This window comes from Oreochromis niloticus, linkage group LG14 (genome assembly GCF_001858045.2).
Source record: "Oreochromis niloticus isolate F11D_XX linkage group LG14, O_niloticus_UMD_NMBU, whole genome shotgun sequence".
In the NCBI taxonomy this organism is placed as follows: domain Eukaryota; kingdom Metazoa; phylum Chordata; class Actinopteri; order Cichliformes; family Cichlidae; genus Oreochromis; species Oreochromis niloticus.
Window position 1 is genome coordinate 40,434,560 of NC_031979.2, and position 25,857 is coordinate 40,460,416.

The following is a 25,857-nucleotide window of genomic DNA, read 5'->3' on the forward strand; positions in this document are numbered from 1 at the left end:
AAACCAGTTGCAGTCAGTTCCTGTCTTCAAAGCGTCTTCAGTGCGTCAAGATGGCAGCAAAACGGGCTGTGATTGATGGCATCTGCATCCAATCAATAGCTGTGTCTAAATTTACAGGCTGCATCCTCCTGAGGACCCGGCCTTCGCGGTCTACGTGTGCTGGGTCTTCTGAAGGCGGAGAAGGCCGAAGTGAGCGGCTGTGAAATGGGACGGTCTAGCCTTCAGATCTGCGTCACCGCTGTCTCGGTGGAGTTTAATAAACTCAGCCGTCTGCTCCTTGCTATCTAAAATATAACAGGACACTGGAGTAAACCATAGACCGTTTCACACTTCTGTTTAATCAGTTTTCTGTTTGACGTTTATTCAGCTGTGTGAAAACTATAACTTTAATCTCAGCCAAACCGATTTACTCAGGAACAAATACAACACTGAAAAAGCCAAACAGAAACATGTTTAAGTTATCTAAGTAACTTATATATCATGTTTAACCTGAGCAGCCAAAGTCCGCGGGGATCTGAAAATGATGAAGCCGGGAGTTCGCTGTTCTCACCGGCTCTAGTGACCCTCGACCTCCCGGTCAGCTATCAAGCTGGTGGATAACAGACGTCTCTGAAAACGTCGGTGCACTTTTGCAAATATGTGATGTCTTGATAAACCGAGCAGATATTTGAAGTTTACACAGCTACATTCTCGCCTGAAAATATCTTAAAGGTTTATTTTGTGACACAGAAACAGTAATAAGAGTAATATTAAAACTTAGTAGCGGCCGCCATTGTTGGAAGCTGGAATAGGCTGGGCCGCGCTATGAATTCTGGGATATGGTTGGCAACGAAGGACACACCTGACAAATCTTGGGAAAAGGAGAACGCATTTGTTCGGTGCATTTGGACAGCCTTTGTCGAGTCGCTATGACGTAATCGGCCTTCAGATGCGGCCTCAGGAGGATGCAGCCTATGAATTTGGTAATTTGGCGAATAACTGCCGCCTCCTGTAAGAAAGCTAACGGCCGGCTCTTGTTACTGTTCTGCATCTGAAATGGAAACAGATTTGTTCCTCCGTTCTCGTGTTTTGGGTGCAGACATCCAGTCAGGAATCAATGATAAATTTGGGCAGGAGGCGGGTGATCCGCTGTCAGCCCTTCTTATGAAATGATTCCTGTTATGACTTTTTTTTGGGGATGTTCTGTTTCCTCCAGCAGCCGTTAATCAGCTGATTATCTACACAGTCATTAATCAGCCGCGAGCACAAACACGCTGAAGGTCAAGGCTGAGGTCTGTGCCTCCCTCTGATTGGTTATCAGCTCCTCTTCCTGGCTTCCTGTCTGTTTTGTGACACTGAAAAGGTCGTGACTCCTTCACCTTCACGTGATGCTTAAATGTCGTGTTGAACTCGTCCACACGTGTGTGACGACACTGTTGGAGCAGCGGGGTGTTTCTGAGGTTGTGATGGATGTGAACGTTTGGATGACAGGTGGAACATCTAATCTGTGCTCAGCTGTAGTCTGACTGGCTGGTGTTTTTGCTCCTGACAATAAAGTGACATTAATCAGGCAGACTTTTAGGATCTAAAATAAAACAGCACAGGCAAAAACAAGCGTCAGACGCCGTGCTTCATCTGTGAGACCAAATGAAGCAACATGACGGAGGTGAGCAGCAGCCCTAACCCAGAGACCGCAAACAGAGCTCCAGAGCTTCAATCTCAGGTGGGCCCGGCCAATAAAACCAGTGCACAATAAGATAAAGTCGCGCTGCACGGTCCTCCCTTTCATCATTCCTTTCTGTGTTTTGGGCCGCAGACAGACTTTAAAGAGCTGAAACCATCAGCCGTGTGCCTCGGCTCGTCACTGCAGTCAAACGACTTCATAACTACGTGATGTGAGGAGCACACGAGGTACCCGAGCTGAATTAGGATGTACACTCTGTATCTTTGTGTGGATACTGTCACTGAACGCATGTCTGCCTGTGCATATATGAAAGTCAGTGTCCTCTCAAGTGATGGAAACATGACTGCAAGGGCGCACAGGGAGCGGATGTTGTTCATGTTGTTGGTTTCCAGTCTCACCAGCTCAGGACACGCCGCTGCTGCCAGAAATAGACTCTCAGACACACATACACACACACACATGTGAGGAAAACAGTGACAAAAACCAGCAGAGTGAAGTGGGAAGTGATTCAGTGGTGTTGGTTCCATAAATACCCAGCAGCCCTGGCGGCAGGCTCAGGAAACCCATGTGGAGCCCAGTGGCGCTCGCACACAGCCTGTTTTCTTCAAGAGGGTCGCAGGGCATCGCGGAAGCTTCTGGACACAAACAATAGGAGCGGAAAGGACAGCGATAGTGTGACAGGCAGAGGCGAGGACTCCTGGGTCCACGGGGCGGGGCCCGGGTACAGCCTCCAGACTGCCAGGAGCGGGTTGGCAGGGGGACCAGCGTTGGACGGGGGGTGGGGGTCAAACACCGAGAAATCAAGTGGTGTGAATGTTAGGACTGACCGTGTTATAGGCAGCCTATGGATGCAGCTTCCCGTAGACTGCATCCAGGTTGGGATAATCTGGGATCAAATCCTCTCATCCAGTTAGGGTCGCCGTCCCTGTGTGTGTCCATGTTTTATTGACAGTCTGAAGGAAGTCTGCTTTCATTTTTCAGCACAGATTTGTTAAAACAGTCCTGCTCAGTAATATAGTTTAGTCCTCGCAGGTGGAGTTTACAGAGTGGACATTAATAACTGCCGCGCTGGTTGAGCGATTCTCCGAAGGCCAGATTTAATCATTACAAAGTTCCCCGTGAATCATTACCGAGCTGCTGTCTGTTAATGTTTGGAGAGTTTATGAGTCTTTGTCTTCAGGCTTTATGGTTTTGGGAACATGTGACACCAGCTGCTTTACGACAGGGCAGTATCTGCTCTCTGTCGCCACCGTCACGCTGTGTTTGGCCACCCTGCATCAGTTCTGCTGGCGGGCTTACTGGCGCCTCAGACTGCTGACATTATTTCGGCCAATCGGAGAGCTCGATTTTCTGAAAATGTTCCTGAAGACGTTTAAAGGAACCGTTAGGTGCCTTGAAGCAGTCCTGCAGCCCGTTTATAGCTTTTATCTGTTTCTTGATTCATATGTTCAACAGTGTTTTGCATTGTCATGCATGTCATAGTTAGTGTTAGGTGTGTCCTGATGTGCGTCAGAACACCTTCGTCCTCCTGTGATTCATCAAAGCTGTGCTATCTTTGAAGAACAATTTATCTTCTGTTCTCTGACAGCCCCAACCCTAACCCAGCTCTGAAAACGCGTCTCAGCATAAAGACCTGACAGTTTTTTCTCGTTGGGTGGAAATGAAATATTCAGCCTTTTTTAAATTTTCCTGCGTTTGTAAACAAAGACCGGCACATGGAAGAGGAAGTCTTGGCATGGATGTCCGCTGGCTGCATTGAAAGCCCCAAAATATCAGCCGTTATCCCCAGAGGCAAAGTCACCACACGCCTGTCCAGATATATCCGACGCTGTCTGTTCGTTTACGGGGTTATTCCTGTTGTCTGTCGGAGGCTTCTCCGTGGTTTCATGCAGGTTGTCAAAGTCTGTGATTAGTTTGAGCCAATAAGAAGGAACCTGTGCCTCAGGAATCAGCCGTGTGGATGTGGCGACCATCAGATTCCACATTAGAAACTAACTGTATTATTATTACTGTTTTATCATGGGATTATATTTATGATGCATACTAATCTTCCACATTAATGTCAAACTGACAGCTCGGACATCTTCGGGTAGGAGGCGGATGTGTTGCCATGGTCACCGTGAGTCCGGCCCTGACCTCTGCGTTATCAGAGCAGCTGTCAGAGTGTAACCGACAGCCTACGTCAGGGTGGAGTCTTATCAGAGCTCAAACACTGAAAACATTTCCTGCAAACTTACAAAAAAGCAGGTGTGTCCTTCAGGTGTGTCCCGTGGGCGATTATTCATCCCAATGAAAAGTTCAAAACTTGATTTAATGAAACGAAATAAAATCATCTGAACTTTTTTCATTTTCAGCCTCAAACTTTTATTAGTATTTTATTCGTCTAATAGTCATCCTTATTATATTGTAAAGATAATTAACTAACATAATAAAAGATGAACGGCAAATGTAATTTTCCAGTTAAACTAACAAACTGATGAATAAACTCATCAAACTAATCATGATTTAAAAAACGTGCGTCCTTCTTTATTTCCAGTGAATCTTAATTCCACATGGTTCAGTTTTCCTAATTTAAATCCAAGTTTCTTTGTTTGAGTCGACTTTAAACGACCTCTGCTGACGCCAACGCAGTGATGGGGCGGAAACGTGTTTTTCACTCAAAACGCGTTACGATGTTTTTATTAATTACAGAACATCAGCAGCAATGATCCATTTCTAATAGCTTATATGTCAGTAATTGTGAGAACAGGATTTGTATGATGGTTTTTCTGATGAGGAACTTGAGACACAAACAGCAGACTCTGGTCTTCACACACCAGCAGGGGCTCTGCAGCAAACTGGAGACAAACTGGAGCCAAACTGGTTCCTGTTTGGGCCTCTAATTTCTGACCTGTACAGCAATGATGAAAATCGTGATGATGTTTGTAGATGAATCTGGTTTGATTTTGCACATTAACAGTCAAAGTGCCCAGTAACATTCTAAAGCTTTGACGCCTATCCCCTTCCTTCGTTCCCAGGTCTCTCCCTCCCTCTCCCCTCTCCCCCAGCTCCATCATGCCCATCCTCAAAAACCTCCCAGTGCGCCTAAAAGGTGGTCCGACTCTAGACAACGCCCTATTCATCCGCAGGATGAGCCTCAACATCACACCCCACCATCATAACCCCTTTGACAATGATGACGACAATATCCATGGTAATGGGGGCCATGGCAACCACTGGTCACCCGGCAGCTCGCTGCTGGACGGTGACGTGCCGAGGGACCGCAACCCATTCGAGGACGAGGAGGATGAGAACGAGGCCAACGAGGGGAAAAAAGGAAGTGGAGGAGGTTCGGTGAAGGGTTCCTTCAAGTTCATGTCCCCGCTGAAGAGCCTCGGGAAGCTGGGGAAGAACCTGAGGATGTCGGGAAAGAGTGCCACGCTCTCCCCACAGGGGTCGCTGCAAGGGTCGCCCTCACCTTCACCTTCCCAAAAGAAAAAGAGAGGAAGGAGGAGTTCTGAAGGAAGTCTGCTCAGGTAAACGTGGGATTAGAGTAATGGCGACGAATGATTATGAATGGGCTGAGTTTTAAAGGATGAAATGAACCATTAAATTATCAAATAGACGGGAGAGAGGATTCACACTGACATTCAATATAGAAAGTAAGAACTTGGAAGGGCATTTGTGAATGTTTAGATAGGAGATTACAGGGATCTGTTGAGGTAGAGGAATAAAATCTGTCAGTATAACGTGGGTCAAGGGGAAGGGGGATTAGAGGCCTTGAGGAATACAGAGTGTTGATGTGGACGAGGTGGAACGATAAGCTTTTTGTTTTGGCGAATTCTTAAGTTCCAAGTTCAAGATACAAACAAACATTATGAGATTAGTAAAGTAAAAATGCCAGAGGTTATTGGATGGGTAGAGACCTCTGTGGGATAAGAACTGTGGACAGAGTTTGGTCCATAAAAGATGGTTTTTGAGATCGAGTTTGTTCGACGGGTGTTATTAATGGTTCGGGTGAAGGGGGGGTGTAGTTGCTGGACTTTGTTGTGACAGTCGATCTCTGAACTTTATCTTTTTGTCTCCATAAAAGGTTTGCAGGAAAATATCGTGACCCCTCCCGTAAGGAATCATTTGCCAACGGTGAGGTGAACTGTTCGGAAAGCGAGTGCGACTCAACAAGCCGCCGCGTGTCCTTCATGAGGATGGTGGGCCTGGGGAAGACGAAGAAGGAGTCCATGACTGACCAGTCGTCCCAGGGTCCTGAGGACCAGTCGGTGCAGGTGGAGGAGGTTAAACCCAGAGAGCCACTGTCAGGTAAGAAATCCCAGCTCAGCACGGCAGAGATGCTAACTAGTTTTTTCAAATATGAAAAATGATATTTGGTTTAAGTTTACAGTATCAGAAATACCATACAGACATAACACGCTTAAGTCCTGACAACATGAGATCGACCAAAGATAATCAGATTACTTTTGTGACACGGTTTGACATGGTTCAGATGTCACTTCCTGTCGATTCCACAGCTTCTATTGTTAGACTAAACACTTTCCAGTGTCACCACTATGACAGGACATTGTACCGGTGGAAGGAAACTACAGATGCGTTGGCATGTCCACCCATCCAAGAACAACTGTTTTTGTTCTCAGCTGTTTCTGGTGTTTCAGATTCCAATGAAACTATCAGCCACAGTGAATCTTTCAGTCCTCCAAGCTGCACACGAAACACAGATATTCTGTTTCCAGACGTTTTCTTTGAGCAGGGTTATCGTCCTGTTGATTTTCACAGCCCGATCTGATCGGCGCCTGTCGGCAGCCTGTGGCTATTTTAAACACAGGCGCTGAAATTTAATGGATGGAGAGGGTCGGTGAGGAAGGTGATATCATGGCCAACTGGGTGACGCTGAGATGCTGTAACACTGGAATGTGTGTGTGTGTGTGTGTGTGTGTGTGTGTGTGTAATGTCATAAGTACTGGGCCGGTCATGGAAACTTTGTAAGGGCGTCTATTGTTTATCACACCCTGTTTACGCTGCCATTTTGTAATGAATGATTCAAGAGTGTGTGTGTGTGTGTGTGTGTGTGTGTGTGTTGTCAGTTCCTCCACACCCTTGTTTGTATGGTCAAACGGCTTCTCTGCTGTATTACTGTGTTTGTTTTCATCAGCAGTTATTCTGTCAGTTATTTTCTCCTTCGTTTGTGAAGTTTAGAAATCAGTGAATGTTTTTGGCAGAAGGAATCCCAGTGATATGAAACATGTTGCACTGTGGAATTCTGGGATTTCGAGGCTGAAATTTCAGTCCAGATTTATTTACACAGCGCCAAATCACAACAGTCGCCTCAAGGTGCTTTATATTGTAAGGTACAATGATACATACAGAGAAAAACCCAACAATCATATGACCCCCTATGAGCAAGCACTTTGGCGACAGTGGGAAGGAAAAACTCCCTTTTAACAGGAAGAAACCAGGCTCAGGGAGGGGCGGGGCCATCTCTGGGGTGAGAGAAGGACGACATGTCTGTGTTTGAACACGCTGCAGGTCTCAGACTCTGGGCTGTTTTCGGGATGAGTGCTGCTGATCGGCAGCTCGTGCTGTTTGTTTGGTACCTGAGGATGAATTTACTGGGTCATCTACAGAGGCAGAACCTGCAGTCGCTTCTCGGTAGCGGTTCAGTTGGTTTTCACTTGATTGAGGTGAGCTGTTTGACTGCGAGGTGAGCAGAGAGCTCTGGATGCTCAGGTGCAGGCTTGTTTTCAGATGCTGCTAAACCACCGTATCAGCGGATCAGGTTGCCGCTGAGCGTGTGTGTGTCTGAAAGTACAAATGGTCCTGACTCCAATAATCCTGTTTGGCAGTGAAACAGAACGCAGACAGAGCTGCACCGGGTCAGGCGGGCCTGAGAGAAAGAAGGACTTTACCTTTACTTCTGTCTGAACAGACAGCAAACACCTGCAGAGCAACAGTCGAACAAACCAGGACGAGCACAAACACCTGGAATAAACTGAAAACCTGCACAAGTAAAAAGGAGTCACAGAGCAGCTCGAGAGTCTCAGTCTGGATCTGTGGGAGGATTTTCTTAGAGCTGAAGGCTCTGCTCCTGTCCAGAAAAGTGCGGTTGCACTGATTTGAAAACATCATGGTAAAACACCTGAAGTAGCAAAATGAGTTTGCTTTCTAATGAAGAGCAAAGGCACTAAAACAAAACACCGAGTTTCACACAGTCTGTGCTTGGCTGTCGAGTCTAAAGAATTTGAATGCAGCGCAGCAGAAAGTGCTGCATTCCTCTGAGGTGCGATCCAGTCAAAGCACACAGCAGAGCGCTGCTGACCTGCTGCTTAATGATTTCCTGTGCTGAGTTCAGGTGCAGTCTGATCCCTGCTGGAGTCTCAGCACTGGTCTTCTTGGTTTGTTGTTTTCATGCGTGCTGGCTTTTTATCTAAGCATGCAAAGCTGACAGATGTGCATCTGCTGCTCTGCACAGCAGGTATGCATCAGAACAGGGCACCGAGCAACAGTACGCCTCTATGTAACGCTCACTGCCTTCGTTAGATAAGAACAAACTCTCACAGATTGTTATGTTTCATATAAATTAGGAGATGATGAAGTTGAACATTTTTAGGTCCCAGAATAAAACGAGCGAACATCAGCGCTGCTCGCCGACACGTTTAAAGCTCAGCAGTAAAACAAAACGTTCGGCCTGCTGTGCTCCAGTCACGACAACTTGACAACAGTAGATTTCTTTTACAGGAAATTTCTTTTTATTTCCATTTAAAACCACACTGAGGTCTTGTTATTTGTGTCCTTCGGAGAATGTCGGTAGCCTTAATTAAACGGGACGAGCGAAAGCAGCTGGTCTCAAAAACGAAGGCAGTGTTGCAGTATTTCTGAATTTCTGCAGTTCTCTGACCAATAACACGGCTGCTGAGAGATGGGTTAATTGGATGTGATGAAGCTTCCTGACCACAAAGCTACAGTGTAACTCACATCCAGCGGCGACTTCACGGTTGCCGCGAACGTCTGTCTTTTAAATCTCGTCTGTGTGTTTGAGAACTTTTGCTTGTAACTGAAATAATCTTTTCATCAGCGATGACTCGATATGGCTTTAACGTTCTGTGCACACAGATCACCTGATAAACATCAGTTATCAGACATAAACACGGAGGTCACAGGCGCGGTGATTTCATAACTGGTTTCTTCTTCTTCTCTGCGCAGGTCCTCTGAAGCGTAAAATAGCCCAGCTGTTTCAAACTCTCTGTCATTCCAGGACGGTTACAGCATGTTTCTGGTCATGCTGTCTGTCCAGTAAACACTTTTCTGTGTTTGGTTCTTCCAGATATTGAGAAAGTCGAAGCGTGTTCGCCTTCTGAAACTGAAACTCTGGAGTTTAAAGTTCAAGCTGAACGAGTTTGAATCGGTTCAGACTTCAGTGAACACAGTGCTACAGTCCACTTTACTGTATATATATTTTACCACCCTTGTTTCTTCACTGACAGTCCGGTGACCATAGTAACGGTGGTTGGAGCGAAGGTCAGAAATGGTTCGAGTAGTTGGCAGAAGGAGGAGGGGTCAGTAAAACCCTCGAGACCCTTCACAAAGGGGAGTGACGCACCTTCATTACAGCCTTTTAGTTAGAAGGGCTTCTTGGAAATGAAGGAGAGTGATGAAAGACCCGCTTCATGGAATTTACCGTTGACAAACTGCGTGTTGTGTGTGTTTCATTAATCCACGCTCGTGTTACCGCTGCACGGCGGCTCCGCCGGCCCTTTGCTGGCGTGTTGCTGCAGGCCTCAGGAAGAAGGTGAAATATGAAACAGGAAGTCCACTTTAATGAGTCTTAAAAGCCCCAAAAACTCGATGCTCAGGTTTGTGTCATTCAGAGGTGAAGAAAGAACGTGTGAAGCTGTTTGGATCCACAAACACTAAATAGCTCCCGTGTCTCAGCTCAAGTTTTTTCTTTGATATTTGGCAGCGTCGCGTGGACGTCATCGAATGCTGTTCTCTTTGGTGCTGTCAGATGGGGATTCTTCAAGTTTCTGTGTATTTTAGGGTAAAATTCAAGTCGAGTTTTATTGTCAACCCAACAATGTACACCCGAGTATAGAGTAGGTCGAAATCCTCCTGGATCATGTTCAACTACACAGGAATAAGATGTACTTAGAAAAGAATGGGAATGAGACTAAATAAATACAATAGTAGGCAGAGAGGGGCGATGAGGGTCAGCCATGATGCTAGAGGCTTTCCAAATGCAGCGCGAGGTGTAAATATCCTGTAGCCAATGACGCGCTCAGCGGTCGGCACAATCCTCTGCAGGGCTCTGCGGTCGGACGCGTGGCAGTTTCCATACCAGGCTGTGATGCAGCTGGTTAGGACGCTGTCTATGCTGCCTCTGTGGTAGGTGTTAAGGCTGGGTTTGGGGAGGCGCACCTTCTTCAGTCGCCTCAGGATGTGCTGTCGCTGCTGGGCTCTTTTTTTATCACCAATGAGTCTACAAAATAAAAGACTAACGTAAAAGTAAAGGAGTAGATCTAAAATTAGGACACGAGACGTGTAGAAGTCGTGGTCATGATATTTTCTCAAACCAAGTCATGACCCTGCATTTTATAATGATGCGTTCATGGTTGGTGCAGGGCAGTTAGAGGTTTTTCAGCGGCTGCAGCGTCCTCCTGTTCCTGACCAACTATCAGCTGCTGGAGGACTTCCTGTCAGTGGCCACAGTGAGCGGCTTATCTGACACCAGTGGCTTCACTGCTCTGCCAGCAAACACACACTTTTAACAGGAAACCTTGAGAAACTTCACAGGAAATCTGCAAACATGGATCGAAATTCCATTTTCTTCTTTACTTATCCAAATTGGATCTCTTCAGCTTTTCCTTGTTTCCCGGGATATATCTCCACTGGTGGATATTCATTTAAAACATTAATAAAAGGTTCAAGTACTGAGGCGAGTGTATGTGAGCCCAAAGCAGAGGCTGCTATAAGCACTTAGTTTCACTCGATTCCTTCAACTCTTGGATCTGTGTGAGCTCACAGAGGGAGGAGGTCATCTCAGATGCAGAAGCCCCACCCACCTGCTGTTCAAACCTCCTGTGTGTGAGGGGCAGCAAATCAGAAGAGAGTCATGTCCAAGAGGGAGAAGCTAAACCTGCTTATTTCAGACAGAGAGTGAACTGAGCTTTCATGACTTCAGCACACTGTTGCTGAAATTATAGTTTTATTTATTAGCAGCAGTCCTTTTTGAATTCAAATAAAGTTTGACTGAATAAACTGATGAAAACAATAATTTTGGTAACCAGTTGTTTCCTGAGCTGTCATGAAAGGTTTGGCCTGCGTCTGCAGGAAGTAGGCGGTCTGATCTGAATGTGGCTGCTCAGCTCTGCGTCTGAGAAGAGAAACACGACTCTCTTCGCTTTGACTGTGAAGCTGCTGAGTCATGTCTTCAGTGACCGTGGGCTTGAAGTCGGAGCAGGTCTCCTCCGACTGAACCGGAGCGCAGGAGAAAAATGTGAAAACGCAGCTCAGATTACGCTCCACATATAGAGAGACAGTACTGCTACTGTTCATGCAGACAGACGTGCAGCACTACACATGAAAAGCACTCGAATAAACTTAATTAAATACCAAACGACACAGGTGCGTATAAAAGCAGCTTCAGCGTCTTCGGTTTCGCCTCCGCGGGGTTCACCAGGTTTCATCGTCCAGCAGCCAAACTGCAGCCGCGAGCTGGACGTGTTTTCACATCTGTGTAAAGTGAAACTAAAGAGGCAGATGTTTCATCTTAAAATATGTGCCGCGTCTGGCGTTCAGCATCGCTAATGTGAACACATCGGCAACAGCGTCCACACAATTAGCATTCAGGGCTCACGGCTGGAGCCTCAGCAGCTGTGTGGCGTTCAGGGCCCGACTAACTGTGGGGCTGTAAGGCTGGTATAAAGAGTAGTGGGAGGACCAATAGGAGGACAGAGTTCGATAACTTTAACCAATGGCAGCATCGTTTTTATCGCTGTCAGTTATTGAATGGTTGTTTCCAGCAGTTGTGCCTTTCTTTAAAAAAACAAAAAAAACTCATCATATTTCAGTTTTTTCCATTTTCTGCCTGTCTCACCTTATTACATCACACAGGTGGGGAGAAATGAAGACATCTGATTGGTTGAACTCTGTCGTGTCTGAACCAATCGTGGTAAAGAAGCTTTGACTCTGTGATCTATTCATCTGGAGCATCGCACGCTCTGATGTGAAATGCAGTGTGACATTGATTAAACGGGTTAGGACCACGAGCGGGGTGGTGATGGAGGTGGTCATGGTGGTGCGAGGAAGAGGGTGGAGGTGGGTGGGGCTTTGTGCATCCAGCTGGAAAAGATTTCCTCTAAAGTCTGAAAATGAACAATGAGAACTGTTTGAGGGGAGGGGACACGATGTATAGTGTGTGTGTGTGTGTGTGTGTGTGTGTGTGTGTGTGTGTGTGTGTATTCTTAATTAGCCATCCACATGAGGACCCACTAAGTGTTGTACTCTGAGACTCTTAGTTGACTGTCGGGACATTTTTGGGGGATGTTTCTGTATCATGAGGGCATTTTTATTCTCATACTGTACGTTTCAGGACAGACGGGACATTTTATGGGGAAATGCGGCACGTGGATCCATTTCTGCACTACTGTTCGTTGCTGTGACTTTTCCTCTCAGGGAGTGGGGTGTTTTAAAAAGTTTAAACTAGATCTGTAACATCTAGAAACAAAAGGTCCTTCGCACAGCAGCTGAGCTCGTTTACAGTAAAGGATACTGTGCTGTGGTTTCCTCAGTGCACAGATCACAGTATGTGTGTCAGGCAGGAAATCCACTATTTCCTCATCTATAACTTAAATGTGCAAAAAGTATTCAGAGAGTTCACGTTTCAGTTTCCCTCAAGTTAAAGACACACATTTGACAAGCAACCCCCCCCCGGTCCCCCCTTCCTGTGACCTTTGACCTCATTCCTGCTGCAGTTTTTACAAACTTTATTCCACCGTCGACCTACAAACAACGAAAGACAAAAGTTCAAAGTGGGGATGTTCTGCTCACATTGTTCTGCTTATAGAGATGATCTTCCTCTGGGCTTTCACTGTTTGTGTGTGTGTGTCATCCTCTCTTCCTCTGCCGGCACTGAGCACATCTGAAGGGCCTCACATCCTCCTCGCTTTCTCCACACACAAACAAACACAGAAGGCTTTTATTTTGAAAGAGTGGCCCTGGAGAAGCCGTCTCCTGTGATGAAACAACTGATGTAGGAGAAGACCGAGTTTCCTGTCCTGCTGTGTGTGTGTGCGATGAATAACTGAGTCATATTTCCCCTGTAATCACACATGCAGTAATGCAGTATCCTCTGTGATGGACACTGTTTGCTCCACCTTCTGGCTGTGACCAATCAGAGCAGAGATAAACACTTGTAGTTTCTGACCTAATCGAGTCTTAAGAGTTTATGCTGAGAAATGATTATTAACCACGAGACAGGGCCGAGCAGTGAATGCAGACCAGCAGCAGCAGCTTCACGTCTTGGTTGAAGTCATCCCGAAGGCTTCGAGTCGTTCTTTGGCAGCTCTCACAGACCAGCGAGCTCATAAAGGACTACTTTAATGAACTGTATCTATGTCACAGAATCAATGTGCAATATTTATGAATAAACAATAAACCAGTGACAATCAAAGATGGACGCAGACAAACAGCTGTTCAACGCTTGTTTTCCGCCTGTCAGAGCGGATAAGCGTGATGCAGCTCCGTCGAAGGGGAAGCCTCCCTCAATGACATCACTCCAGCAGATGCTGACCTCAGAGCATTTTGTAAACTCCTGCAGACATTTTTACAGCCAATAAAAGAGTGAGAAACAAACATGTTCGCAGCCTGAATCTTGAACTCTTCTGCTCTCTCCACCTAATTTCCCCTTCACATCAGTCAGTCGTATAAACTGTATTAAGGTTTGCGTTATTTGTTCTTTGTTGCACAGAGTTAGGATCCAGCTTTGATGAGTGAAAGTTTGATCTTACCAGCAGTATGACCACGTTGTGGGGTGGGGGTCTTATTTCATAGATCAGAACTGAATCGCTGTTGTGGTGACGGTTTATTAAAGCTGTTTTCTTCACGGAGAAATGCCAAACATCCTCCCAAAGACATTTGGATGGATGACGTCTTAACGTTCCTCTGTCTCCTCCAGTCCTAGAGATCCTGCAGCTGGTGAAGAAGCGGGACCTAGTCCTGGCTGACACCCACATCCTGGAGCTGGAGCAGGAGTGCAACGAGCGAGCTGCCACGATGCAGCCCGAGGACGCGGCGAGCCCAAGTGTCAAAGATGGTGGGCGGAGGAAGGCGAAGGATGTGGAGCTGCTGTACGAGGAGCTGCAGAAGGAGCTGTGGGCCGTGGTCAGGGAGTCCCTGAAGTCTCCGACAGCCGGGCCCAACCTGGGTCTGGTGGTCCAGGTGAGGGAACTCTTCTTTCGCGATGGCAACTGATGAAAAACATGAGAATATTCGACTCACGTCAAAGTCCTCTCACTCTAACAGGTGCTGCAGCAGGAGGAGCAAGTTGACAAAGACTGGGAAGTCAGCGAGGGAGCGGCCCCAGGAGGCCCGAGGCCTCGCCGCCTGAAGCAGAGGTGGAAGGAGGCGGTGGAGGAGGCGGCTGACGACTCTCTGCCTCAGACCGCCGAGTTCACAGCTGGAGAACTGAACAAGTACCTGGACCGGCTCCGAACCCGGGTGGTGGAAGACCTGGGGGCCGCCAAGAGGAACGTGGTGTCCATCTATCCTGAAGAGTACCAGCCCTTCCAGGTGAGTCAACACCTGGACACAAATATCACATGTAATGCTGATCTAATGGAATCGATGTTTGCAGCCTGTACAACAACAACAACAAACTTTATTTATATAGCACATTTAGAAACCAGTGGTGTACCAAAGTGCTTAACATACAAGAGAGTAAGATGAAGTAACAGGGAAGGATGAAGGCTATGGCAAGGTACCAAACATGCTAGCAGGTTAAATGGCATTAAAAACAAAGAAGCAAAAGAAATGCATATAAAAGCATAAAAGAACAATATGTGTAAAGGATAAAGCAGTCAAAGATTTTAAAAATTATTAAAAGTAGTTAAGAATAGACCGAAGATAGAAATAAGCATTAAACTAACTAACAAACATTAACCAGTAAAAAAGGCGAGGTTAAATAAGTGGGTTTTTAACCGCGATTTGAAGGATTGAATCAGACTCGCGGATAGCGATGGGGAGGTTATTCCATAGATCGGGTGCACCCACGGCAAACGCTCGGTCACCTCTAGTCTTCAGCCCGGATCTCGGCAGTACCAAGAGTGACTGGGAAGATGATCTTAGTGCTCGGGTAGGGGTGTATGATCTAAGTAGCTCAATGAGGTAGCTTGGCACTATACTGTAAACAGTCTAAGTGCTCTAACGACTGACCTTTTGACCTCTCAGGTGTACGTACAGAGCTACCACCAGGCAGTTGCACGGCAACTGAAGACCATCACTGACAACCAGCTGCAGATCACAGACATCTACTCCCTGCTGGACTGGCTGCACAACATGTACAACAGGTATGCACATGTTTCAGGTTTGAAGCGTTTACACAGGACAAACAGACGAACCTGAAACCAGAGTGACCGTCGATTGGTCTTGTCCCTCAAGTTTACATGAAATTCATTGTTGAAAGTATCATTACTGACCTGCAAGAACAAATAAAGCGAAAGACAGTGACACAAAAGCTGCAGGTGCGATGGAGAATCAGGTTTAGATACACATGAGTCTGTGTGGACTCAGGCTCGCTGCTTAGGTTGCTCATGTGTGTGTGTGTGTGTGTGTGCGTGTGTGTGTTTGTTTCAGGGATGTTCTGGGGACTGTATGCATCACAAGTCCATTCAACCACTCTGGGCTCAGTCCTCTGCTGCCGTCAGAGACCGTGGACAGACTGGAGCTCGACTGTCTTAACTCGGTCCGGGTGAGAGAGATACACATATTCTCACCTACCGTACTAACAGTGGCCCGTATAACCAGGCTGACTGAGCAGGGACCTCTGTTTTGTACACACTTTTGAAAAAGTAGCATAATGTCCGTGCTTTGTCAGTGATTTGTTGCCCGGTTTTTCCCTGCACAGGCTAAAGTGACCACAGAGCTGAGTCAGGTCCTGGACGACGAGGAGAAAAGATGGATGGAGTCGCTGCAGATCGAGGAGTACCAGATCACTCTGGCCAAGACCGTCATAGAGGTAATCCCCAACCTGCTGCCCCCACGCACACACCTCCGTCACTATGGCTACTGCACACACTCCGTGAATGAGTCTGAGCACCGCCGTGAAAAGCGTTTCCTGTCTGTTTAAATACAGGATATAATCAGAGTGAAGTGTTACATAAAGGTCGATTCCGCTGCATTTCGTATGCTGATTGTTTTCTGGGTTTGTCCTTCAACTGCAGCCAAAGTCAACATCAAACATTTCCTCATCTCTCTGTCACACACACACACACACACACTCTTTCATTCAAAGTTTATTTGCACTGAAAGCAGCTGCTGCCCTCTAGTGGCTGAAGCAGGTGTAGCTTAAGGTTTGAGGTGTGTGACACAATCGTACTGTCTGTATGTTTATGGCCGTTTCAGAGGCTGCAGGTTGATCTGGAGCGTTCGGCCTCCATCAACAGAAGTTTGGGCTCCAGAGTGGCGCAGTGCAGCATCAACGGCCTCGCTGACTTCCTGTACAGGTGCGTTCTTTTCAAATTAAATGGTTATTTTTTAAGCTAATGATTAGCTTCATAAAAAACAAATAAATAACAGAAATAATAGCTGACATTAAAAAACATAAACAATAATAAAACCACATGAACAACCTGATGAAAAGCAGTTAGCAAAGGAGATGTGTGTCACAAACACTCAGAGACCGTTTACAATAAAACATAATGCTCTAAGATTAATTTTCTAATCAAATTCTAATGTACATTTTTTTAATTTAGAGGGTTGGCAGTAAAATTAAACACGAGTTCAAAATGATTCAGTCCCATTCTAATTCTTATGTAGTTAATAATTTACAAATGTTTCTGATGCTTGTTTCAACTGTTTTTGCTGATTATTAAGACATCAGCTACAGCAGAACAGTTCATGAGCTGGGTGTGAGTGCCGTGGTTCTTTTAATACAGACAGAAAGGACTCTTTGAATATCTGTGTGATCCGACTGATGAATGTGATCTAATATAAAGGTCCTTGAGCTGTAAGATGCTTTTGTTCATCTTTTTTTAGCTTTGAAAGAGCAGATCATGATTCTGGCTTTTTTGTTTTAGCTTCCAGCGGAAAGTTGAGATGTTCCATGAAGGGATGCAGGCCGGCATGTTCGGAGACAACCAGGACGGATACGTGTCCAGAACCATCGCCCTGGTCAACTGCTGCCCTCCATTCAGGTATAAACACACGCTCTTCAATATGCAAACGAACTGTGAGACAAACTGCTACAGACTCTGTCGAGTACTGCAGTTCTCAAAAGGGTTTTTCAACTTGTTTTCATATGTTTTTGTAAAAGGTAATTAATTCCTGTGTTTATATATAGTTCAACTCTCTAAATATTAACTATAGCATCATCGCTGCGTGTGTGTGTGTGCGCATGTGTCTGTACATGTTTACATATCTTTGTGGGGACCAACAGCCCTTATGGGGACAAAATGTCATCCCCACAAGTTTGAAGGTATTTTTGAGACTCAAACTGTTTAGTGTCACGGTTACAGTTATGGTTAAATTTAGGCTGAGGGTTAGGATTAGGCATTCATTTTTATCAGTTGAACTATGGTGGCACGTTCATGTAATATCACTTTGTACCACCAGAGGGCGCAGGGGATCAGTGTAAGCTTTATTTAACGAGCCAAGTCATTAAGAGCACATTTCTAATTAAAGTACAGCTGAGTTAGAGTTAAAGCAAAATATATCAAGATTTTAAATAACAGCAACACACGCGCTGATGAAACACTGCCCCTTGGTGGTGAAAGTTACAGTTATTACTGAAATTACCTTTAAGCTGTTTTAAGATATAAGAGGACATGTTTCTGTCCTTTATCTGTGTTTTTGCATCCAGATACACTAAAGTTAAAATGACCTGATAAACACAGTGCAGTTAAAGGTGCAATAGTTCCCTCTGAAATGTTGTAAAGTAATGCTGGACCAAGCGATCAGTTACCTGAGAATGATAGAGAAATGAAATATGAAGCATGTGCTGGATGTTATCATTGTTGAGAATGATCAGTTTGCCTTTTCTGTTACACCAAACTTGAAATAAGGACATTTTACAGATCTAACCCTCTGTTGGCTCTTAGGAATCGGTTCCTTTATTATTCCCAGATGGATTCATGGATTTGCAGAGCTTTTTAACAGCTGACCCTTTGACCCATAACAATAATGATGGCTCTGTTCCAGCAATTATTGCAATGTCCCGTGGAAATGAACGAAGCTGTTGGTTCCACCCAGACACAGATTAACCTCAGAGGGTTTTCACATTTGACTCCAGGTGACCTCAGCCTTTATCTCCCTGTCAAGGCCGCTAAACCAACATTTGGAGCCTAAATTTCTAGCTCAAAGGAACCTAACACAGTGTCCCAATGCTGAGGCAGTTCAACAAGCTTTTAATAATGAAAATAGAGTTGCTCACAAAAGAAAATAGCACTAACAGGACTGCTGGTAACTCCAGACTCGACCTACATTTACTAAACCAAGGTGCAGGCTTTTTTGTGTGGTGAACCTTTAGCAGCCAATCAGCAAGTGAGAGAGCGGGTTAATGAGGGTGAAGTACAGACACAAGAAGATGATGACTGGACCAAGGGGCTGGGTCGCACACTACTACAGGTTTTATGTTACAGTGAAAGTTGAAATAAAGTTCATTTCAATGACAAATCAAAATAGGAGTGCTGATATATTTCAAACACACACAGATTTATTAGTTATCATTAATCTCTGGCTCTCTTTGTCTCGTCTTCCTCCCCTCACCAGTCAGATGCCCCCCCTCCCTGAGCCTTGCTCTGACAGAGGTTTCTTCCTTTTAAAAGGAAGTTTTTCCTTCCCACTGTTGCCAAAGCACTTGTTCATATGGGGTCGTCTGATTTTTGGAGTTTTCTGTGTATTATTGTTTCTTGACCTTACAAAAGAAAGCACCCTGAGATGAGTGCTGTTGTGATTTGGTGCAAAATGAATACATTTGAATTTAATTAAACTGAATTAATTTATATGTCTGTGCGTGTGTGTGTGTGTGCAGAGGTTTCGTGCAGCGCTGCGCTCAGTGTGATCCGTCAGTGAGCGAAGACTCTCTGCGTCGAGCCAACAAGTCTCTGGATCACATCGTCCAGCAGGGAGTCAAAATGCTGTCTGACCGGCTCTACCTGCACATCAGGGTAACACACATACACACATTGAGAGATCACAGAAACTGGGGCACTCTGAGACGGGAGATGCAGATGTTCTCTTCTTCTTCTGTTTCGTTTAATGGCAGTTTACTCCCCAGTGTATGAGGATACCCCCACTTGCTGACCGAGTGAATGAGCCCTATTGTAAACTGAACTTGCATCATTACAAATCGTTTTTGTGTATCCGTGTTAAATGTGATTTAGTGATAGTCGAGTGTGTTTATGCTTGTCTGTGTGGAGAGGATTGTTGGAATAGTGAAGATGATGTCCGCTATCACTGTCAGTTGTCAGTAAACACTGAATCTGGCTGATGAATTTTCATGTGTCTTATTACTAAATCTGTATTGTTAAGTCTGTAATTAGGCGCCATTCTTCTTACAGCGCTGTTATTCAATCGGGGGAATCTCTCTGAGAAAAGCGTGAATTTGTTTGTATACGAGGTATCCATTGTTTAAATGTCCCTGGCAGTCGAAAAAGAGGCAGAGCTGTTGAGAAATGCTAAGAGCTAACTGGGCACTAACCGTGTCATATTAACTGTCGCAATGCTGGCAAAGAGAGGAAGTGACGTAAGATTTGCACATGCGCGGTACGGATCGAGTAGCAACACACTTCATGCCCCAAACCAAAATGTCAGATGCCATAAAGTGGTTCATAATGATGTTATGTTCCTAACGCTCACAGAATGGAAAAATCTTGAGAGCGCCCCCTATGGGACTGGAAGCTCTTTACCTTCTGCCCTCTCTGTATCGCACTGAGGCAGTTTCGATAAAGCTTTTTAATTCAGTTTGTGTTTTTTAACCTTCACATTTTTTTTTATTATTTATGCAACAAACTTTTTTTTAGGTTATTAACAGTTTTATAGTCTCAGATTATTAAAGTTCTTTTCTTGTAAATTTACACATGGATAGATGGACTATGAATCCCTCTGCTGGTTAATGATAACCAAAGATGTGTCCCTGTGTAAACGTGTGTTTCACTGCATTTGGTATTATTGCTAACTTATGCAGCAAGAGAGAAAACATCTGCTAGGGAACTTAGCTGACCTGAAAACGCTGCAGCTCAGGGCTCCTCTCATCTGCACTTCTCCCCACTTTATGTCTTCGTTCAGCCGTTTTTCGAGCGCCTGGTGAAGAGGAAATGGCTGACCAACGCGGAGCCGTATGAGCAGATCGAGGCTCTCATCAAAGAGGAGTTCAAGAAATACAGCAGGATGGACAGTCCTCCGTATCAGGTACACACATCCAAAACAAGTACGTGGACGGTTGATGCTGGAGCTGCTGCTCATGTTCTCCAACTCTCTCCCAGCTGCTGGTGTCGGAGATCCACCGTCGGGTGGTGACGGAGTACCTCCGCTCAGTCATGAGAGGCAGAATCATCTGCACCTCCATGAAGATGAGGAAGAGGATGGCTGGTCGGCTTAGAGATGAAGGCAACCAGATCAAAGTCCTCTTCAAAGACCTGGTGAGTTCTGGAGGTCAGAGGTCACCGGCTAAACAACTTAACAGATAAAAGGCGCAATGAAAGAGAAATCTGCAGAATCTCGAGGGGTCCGATCTGAAATTATTTGAGATTTTAATTTTTTTTGAAGGATAGATGTTTCAGTCACATCTTCAGTTAAAAGCAGTAAAAGCAAAATGAACCCAAACCTAACAAACGCACGGGGTCTTCCTCTTCTTTGACTCTTCACAAACATTTTTTTTACACCTCTGTCCGTCTGTCAGGAGTCTTCCTCCGGTTGGCTGGACAGCGCTCTGTGTCACATCTCTGAGATCATCCAGCTGGAGGACCTCCCCTCCATCCAGATGGAGGTTGGAGTTCTGGTCCGAGAGTTTCCAGACATCAGGTAACATCGCCTTGGCCAAATGCTGGAAATCTTCTTCTGCTTCTTGTTCTTGTTCTACCTACTCTGTTCTTTTTCTTCCTGTTCTTCTTATTCTTACTGACAGCTTACAGATCCTTCATGGTCATAAAATTGAAACTATTGATTGTTATAAATACTTAGGACTCTGGCTGGATGCTAGACTCACTTTTAAAAAGCCCACATGGAAACCTTTCTAGAAAATGAAAGACAAAGATGGGATTTTATACAATTTCTGTAACTCTTAAGATAATCGTACCTTCAGCTTCAGGAACGTGTGCTTTCTAAATGTGAACCACATCAAACACAGAAACACGCCTCCTCTTCACTCCTCCTTCTCTCTCCTCCAGGAAGAAGCACGTGTCAGCCATTTTGAACATCAGAGGTATGACTCGGCAGGCAGAGCGTCAGGAGATCCTCAACATCGTCAAAGACATTGAGACCAGTGACAGCGGCCCAGCAACGCTCTCCCGGGACCGCGCCCTCTTTGCCGAGGTGCCGGTCACCTCTGAGGTCCACTGCCTGAATGTCGGCTTGAGCCGCATCGCCCTCACCGCCTCTTCCTGCTTCACCACACTGCGACCGCGCAGACGCAAAACCCGAACACCCGTCCAGGAAAACCCCGACGATGCTCTCTGAAGAGAGGCGGTCAGGAGCGTCCTGCTTCAGTGGCTTTTATGACTTTATTAACACAGTTTAGTCATAACGTTTTCCAAATCACAGTGTGAGGATGTAGACGCAGACACTGACAGGGTTTAAAATACGAATGTGTCGCAGCATTTTTACCGCGTGGCGTCACAGCTGTGCCACTGTGACAGATTTAGACCATCAGAAATCAAAGTTTCTATTCTCTTCTTGTGTTAAAGAAGCAAAATGAGGATTATGGGCTCTACTGTGAGATCAGCTTTTAAATCGCTTCGACTTATTTACTTTTTACCTTTGAGGGATCCTGCTGAGAGGAAACCTGGACAGAAATCCCTGCTGGATGAAGAGGGATGATGGCGAGCTGAGGAGAAACTGGACTGAAAATGAGGCGGTGGATTGGATGTCTGCGTTTGATGACTGCTGGATAAGCAAAAGAATCAGTGCTAAATCACCCAGTGACTGAGTTAGGATGGGAAATGATTTCTTTGATTGGCTGTTTTTCACGGTATCCTGCAGGAACGCCGAAAGGCGAGGAAGCCGGGTCTGTACCGACAGGAAGGTTCAGTTCAGACCATCAGGACTGCTGAGGTGTTTCTGCACAGCCTGGAAGCAGCAGCTCAGGCTGAATGTGGATGAGTTTGGACCTTGTTAGAAATATGAGTCTGGGTCCGAACCCCAGAACATGGAGAAAATTCTCGACATGAGCATCTGAGTTTTGTTGCACATGATGAAAGAGAGTTTGAATCACAGGTACTAGATGATGATCTGAGTCTCTGTCGCGCTGACTGTATTTAAAGCAGTGATTCAAGTCAAAGCTTTGTGGTGTGATGACGTTTATTATGTGTCTTATTCTTTATTTGATTCATGTTAAGATTTGGGGAAATCAGAGGGCTCACTCTGGTGAACTCTTAGGGGCTAAACCTTTCATATATTAATTGTTGTACTCTGCACTTCCTTCCATTGCAGCGTTTTGGTCTTACAGCATAAGGTCCATTATTCCATGACCATTCATCTCCTCTTTTATTGCCTTCCCATTTCTCAGCTGAGATACGTTTTAGATTAGAACCACTTTTCTCTTCTGCTCTTGTAAATGTGGATGTATGTAATGAATCTTTCTGTACAGAGATCAGTTTAAATAACAATAAAACCAATCAGATCATTCACTGCTGTTTCTTTTCAAAGAAAGAGAGATGGGGCATTTTTTGAGGGAGCCACTCAGAGGAGAGTCTGGAAGTTCAAATAATAATAATGATAATGATAACAAAGAAGACTTCAAAAACAGGCCATAAATAATGTAAGCACATTTAGTAGAATAACCATATGGGGCCAAATACTTTGTATCCATGTCCTCCTCGGATGGTTAGGTAATGTGTGCCAGGTGGCAGTCAAAGGCGGAGGCCCTGGCAGACTGATCCTTGATTATCGAGGCTGGCGACTGTGACATGAAACCTCTCTGGTGGAGAAGGAGTCTGAGTTAGTGCGTGAGGTTGGGAGACACTGACTAGACATACGTGGGCTCATCTCAGTGCATGGTTGGGGCACTGCAACTAGTCCCCTGGAGAGGGCCAGGACTCTGTACCAGTCTGGAGTTGTCCTCGATGAGAGGCAGCAGGCTGGGATGGAGGGTTCTTTAGCCCTTTGGCTTGCTGCCTGACGAGGGGGTATTTCTCTGCACCTTGGGGCCAGGAAACTGGTGCTGACTGTCATTTGCGCTTATGCACTAATTAGTTGTTCAGAGTACCCACCCTTCTTCAAGTCACTGGGTGGGGTGCTCGAGAGTGCTCCATCTGGTGACGTCATTGTTCACACCGCCTCCCTGATCTGAATCTGAACGGCAGTCTGTTATTGGACTTCTGTGCAAATCACAGCCCATAACAAACACGACAGAGCCCAGAGGTTCTGTTGGATTAATCCCAGCAACATTTGCCTCAAGTTGCTTTAAGGTGGTTTAAAGTAAAGGGCCTACAATAACACAGATGAGGCCGGGCCGATGACTGTACCAGTGTAGGGTCTGACAATGGGTCCATAGGTTTTATACCGATACCTGTCGACAGTCAGAGTGCTGTTTCCTAGCCTGGAGAGGTCATCCCACAACCTTCACTGACCCACCACCAAACCAGGTACTGTTCTCCACGGCTTCTCCGGATCCTTTCGCATCTGTCACATGCGCTCAGAGCGAATCTGCTCTCATCTGTCAGAAAAGTTTTCACTGGACTCTCTGCAGGCCTGTGAAAAACATTGGTGATGATTCAGCTGCTCGTACAGCTTAGTTTGGATTTATGTTGAATCCAGATTGCCTGGGACCGCTTTATTTCTGCTGACCAATTCACTATGGAATAATGATGTTATTGCTGTCATTGGACCATACACAGCACATAACAGTCAAAGTTACAGAACGTGTATAAGTTACAGTAGAAAACAATATGTGAGAGCAAGCATGTTTGGTTACTATAATAACTCTAGTTCTCTAGAGAAACAATGATCGATGAGATTCGGGCAGAGCACGATGGCGTTTTATAGAGAAAGTTCACAAAGCTCTAGTAGAAAAACTTTCTGAGAGTATTTTGAATACCAGCCTCCTTTCTGATGTCTGACAGTTTTAGTAAAATAAAGTCAGGGTCAAAGTTTGATGCAGTTTATTGAAGAGTTGTCCATCCACATAGAGTAAAATATGTCACAAGTGTTAGTGAGGCGTTTCGGTCTACAGAGAATAAAAATACCAGCGACAGATTTTAATACCATAAGAACATAATTAAGACACAGTGACTGCCCCACCGCTTCATCCTCTCAAAGACTCATGGGAACTGTAGTTAAATCTTGGCTTTGGTCCAAATATTGAATTAAATGACTCAGATATTAGAGTGAGTTTTATCTCTAAAATAACGATTCACCTAAAAAGAAAATCTGACAAGAAAAAAGTGTTTAAGGATGACGTTACTTTAGTGGAGAATGTGGGCGGGGCTTCAGGGTGTCAGTGTTTACCAAAATGAAATAAAAATCTGTATGATTTTAGCATCAAATAGCACCAACATTAATTTCAAGCTAAATAAATACTCTGAGGTTTACAGTAAAAATATAAAACTGTGACATTCAAACATATTTACAAATCATCACAAAGAAAATACTGAGCCTGACCGACGACCAAAACAAAGAAACCGAACCCAAGTTAGAAAATCTCCACTGTAGATTTGACCAAAAACAAAGTGAATATAAATCCATGACAGTCATTTTTGGTTTAATTCTCATCAAGGCATTTATCAGTAACACAAAGAAATGCTAACCAGTGATTACAAACCAGCATCACGGGACGAATGTGCAACATAAAAACAACACAAGCCTTTCTCAGGCCTGTACCGCAGAGCACCATTCAAGGCTTACAGAGGCATTAGCCTGTGTTTTGGGGGCTACAAAGATGCTTTACTTTTTATTCAGGTACATCATTATGGTAAGTTGTGCAGCAGAGCATGATTGAGAAGAAATTAATACATCCCAGAGATCCCTCATAGCTCAGTGTGCAGGGAAAAAGATGAGTAGTCTACTTTGTAAAAACACTTGAAACACTGAGAAATATATTATAGGAGAAACTTTATTACCAATGCTTTGTCTTCCAGAATGAGTAATAAAGCAATTTAATTGTTTATATGGCTTAACAAAGCAATAAAATCCTGAAATGGGAAAAGTCATCAGGCCACAGTGACACGGGTCTTCCAGGTAATCTTTTAGCGAACAATGAAATCACAGGAAGGTTCCTGGTCCACCAACATATCCGTATTTGCAGCTGAGTGTGACTGCCAGCAACCTTCTGCAACCACTTGCCAACTGGTTGTGGAATATACATTTTTCCCCACCAACTGGAGGTTGCCAAGGGTCACTAACTGGTGTCTAAGCCTGTGTGACTCAGGCCTAAGCCCTTTTACTTATTGTGCTTACATAAACTTTGTAAACGTTCCAGTTTGAACTTTTATTATTTTTTCTGTAGCTGAATATCACTGAAATGTTCTTAAATGCCCAAATGTTCATTTAACAGGACACACTTGTATGTTCCTGCGTTTGATGATGGAGCTTTCCTTGTTACTTTTTAATGCACTTTTTCAGTCATTACACACACACACACACACACACACACACACACACACACACACACATACATACATGTATATATATATATATATATATATATATATATATATATATATATATATATATTTAGTGTTTGCTGTTTGAATGATAGTGCTGAGCTCTGTCTATCACATTCACACACTTTGTAGCTTTCAGTTTGTGTTGTGTGTAGAACTTGTTCATATTTTTCTTAT

The 25,857-nt window shown here is 44.9% G+C and overlaps 1 protein-coding gene across 1 annotated transcript; it reads left to right on the plus strand.

Moving 5' to 3' along the window:
- Window positions 1-3,363: 3,363 nt before the first annotated feature.
- On the plus strand, window positions 3,364-22,705 carry exoc3l2b (exocyst complex component 3-like 2b). The gene is made up of 16 exons (XM_019356205.2): window positions 3,364-3,555; window positions 3,738-3,910; window positions 4,681-5,178; window positions 5,736-5,959; window positions 13,824-14,086; window positions 14,171-14,437; window positions 15,095-15,213; window positions 15,500-15,614; window positions 15,771-15,881; window positions 16,268-16,368; window positions 16,942-17,058; window positions 18,894-19,029; window positions 20,150-20,272; window positions 20,347-20,502; window positions 20,763-20,884; window positions 21,250-22,705. Exons 1-16 carry the CDS (start codon window positions 3,379-3,381, stop codon window positions 21,536-21,538), a joined length of 2,991 nt encoding a protein of 996 aa, XP_019211750.2. The 5' UTR covers window positions 3,364-3,378; the 3' UTR covers window positions 21,539-22,705.
- Window positions 22,706-25,857: the final 3,152 nt, after the last annotated feature.

Coding starts and splice junctions, on each gene's coding strand:
- exoc3l2b (XM_019356205.2), top strand. CDS start 3,379: ATGGAAGAGGAAGTCTTGGCATGGATGTCCGCTGGCTGCATTGAAAGC. Junction 5,179..5,735: donor TCTGAAGGAAGTCTGCTCAG/GTAAACGTGGGA, acceptor TCTCCATAAAAG/GTTTGCAGGAAAATATCGTG. Junction 15,214..15,499: donor CTGCACAACATGTACAACAG/GTATGCACATGT, acceptor TGTTTGTTTCAG/GGATGTTCTGGGGACTGTAT.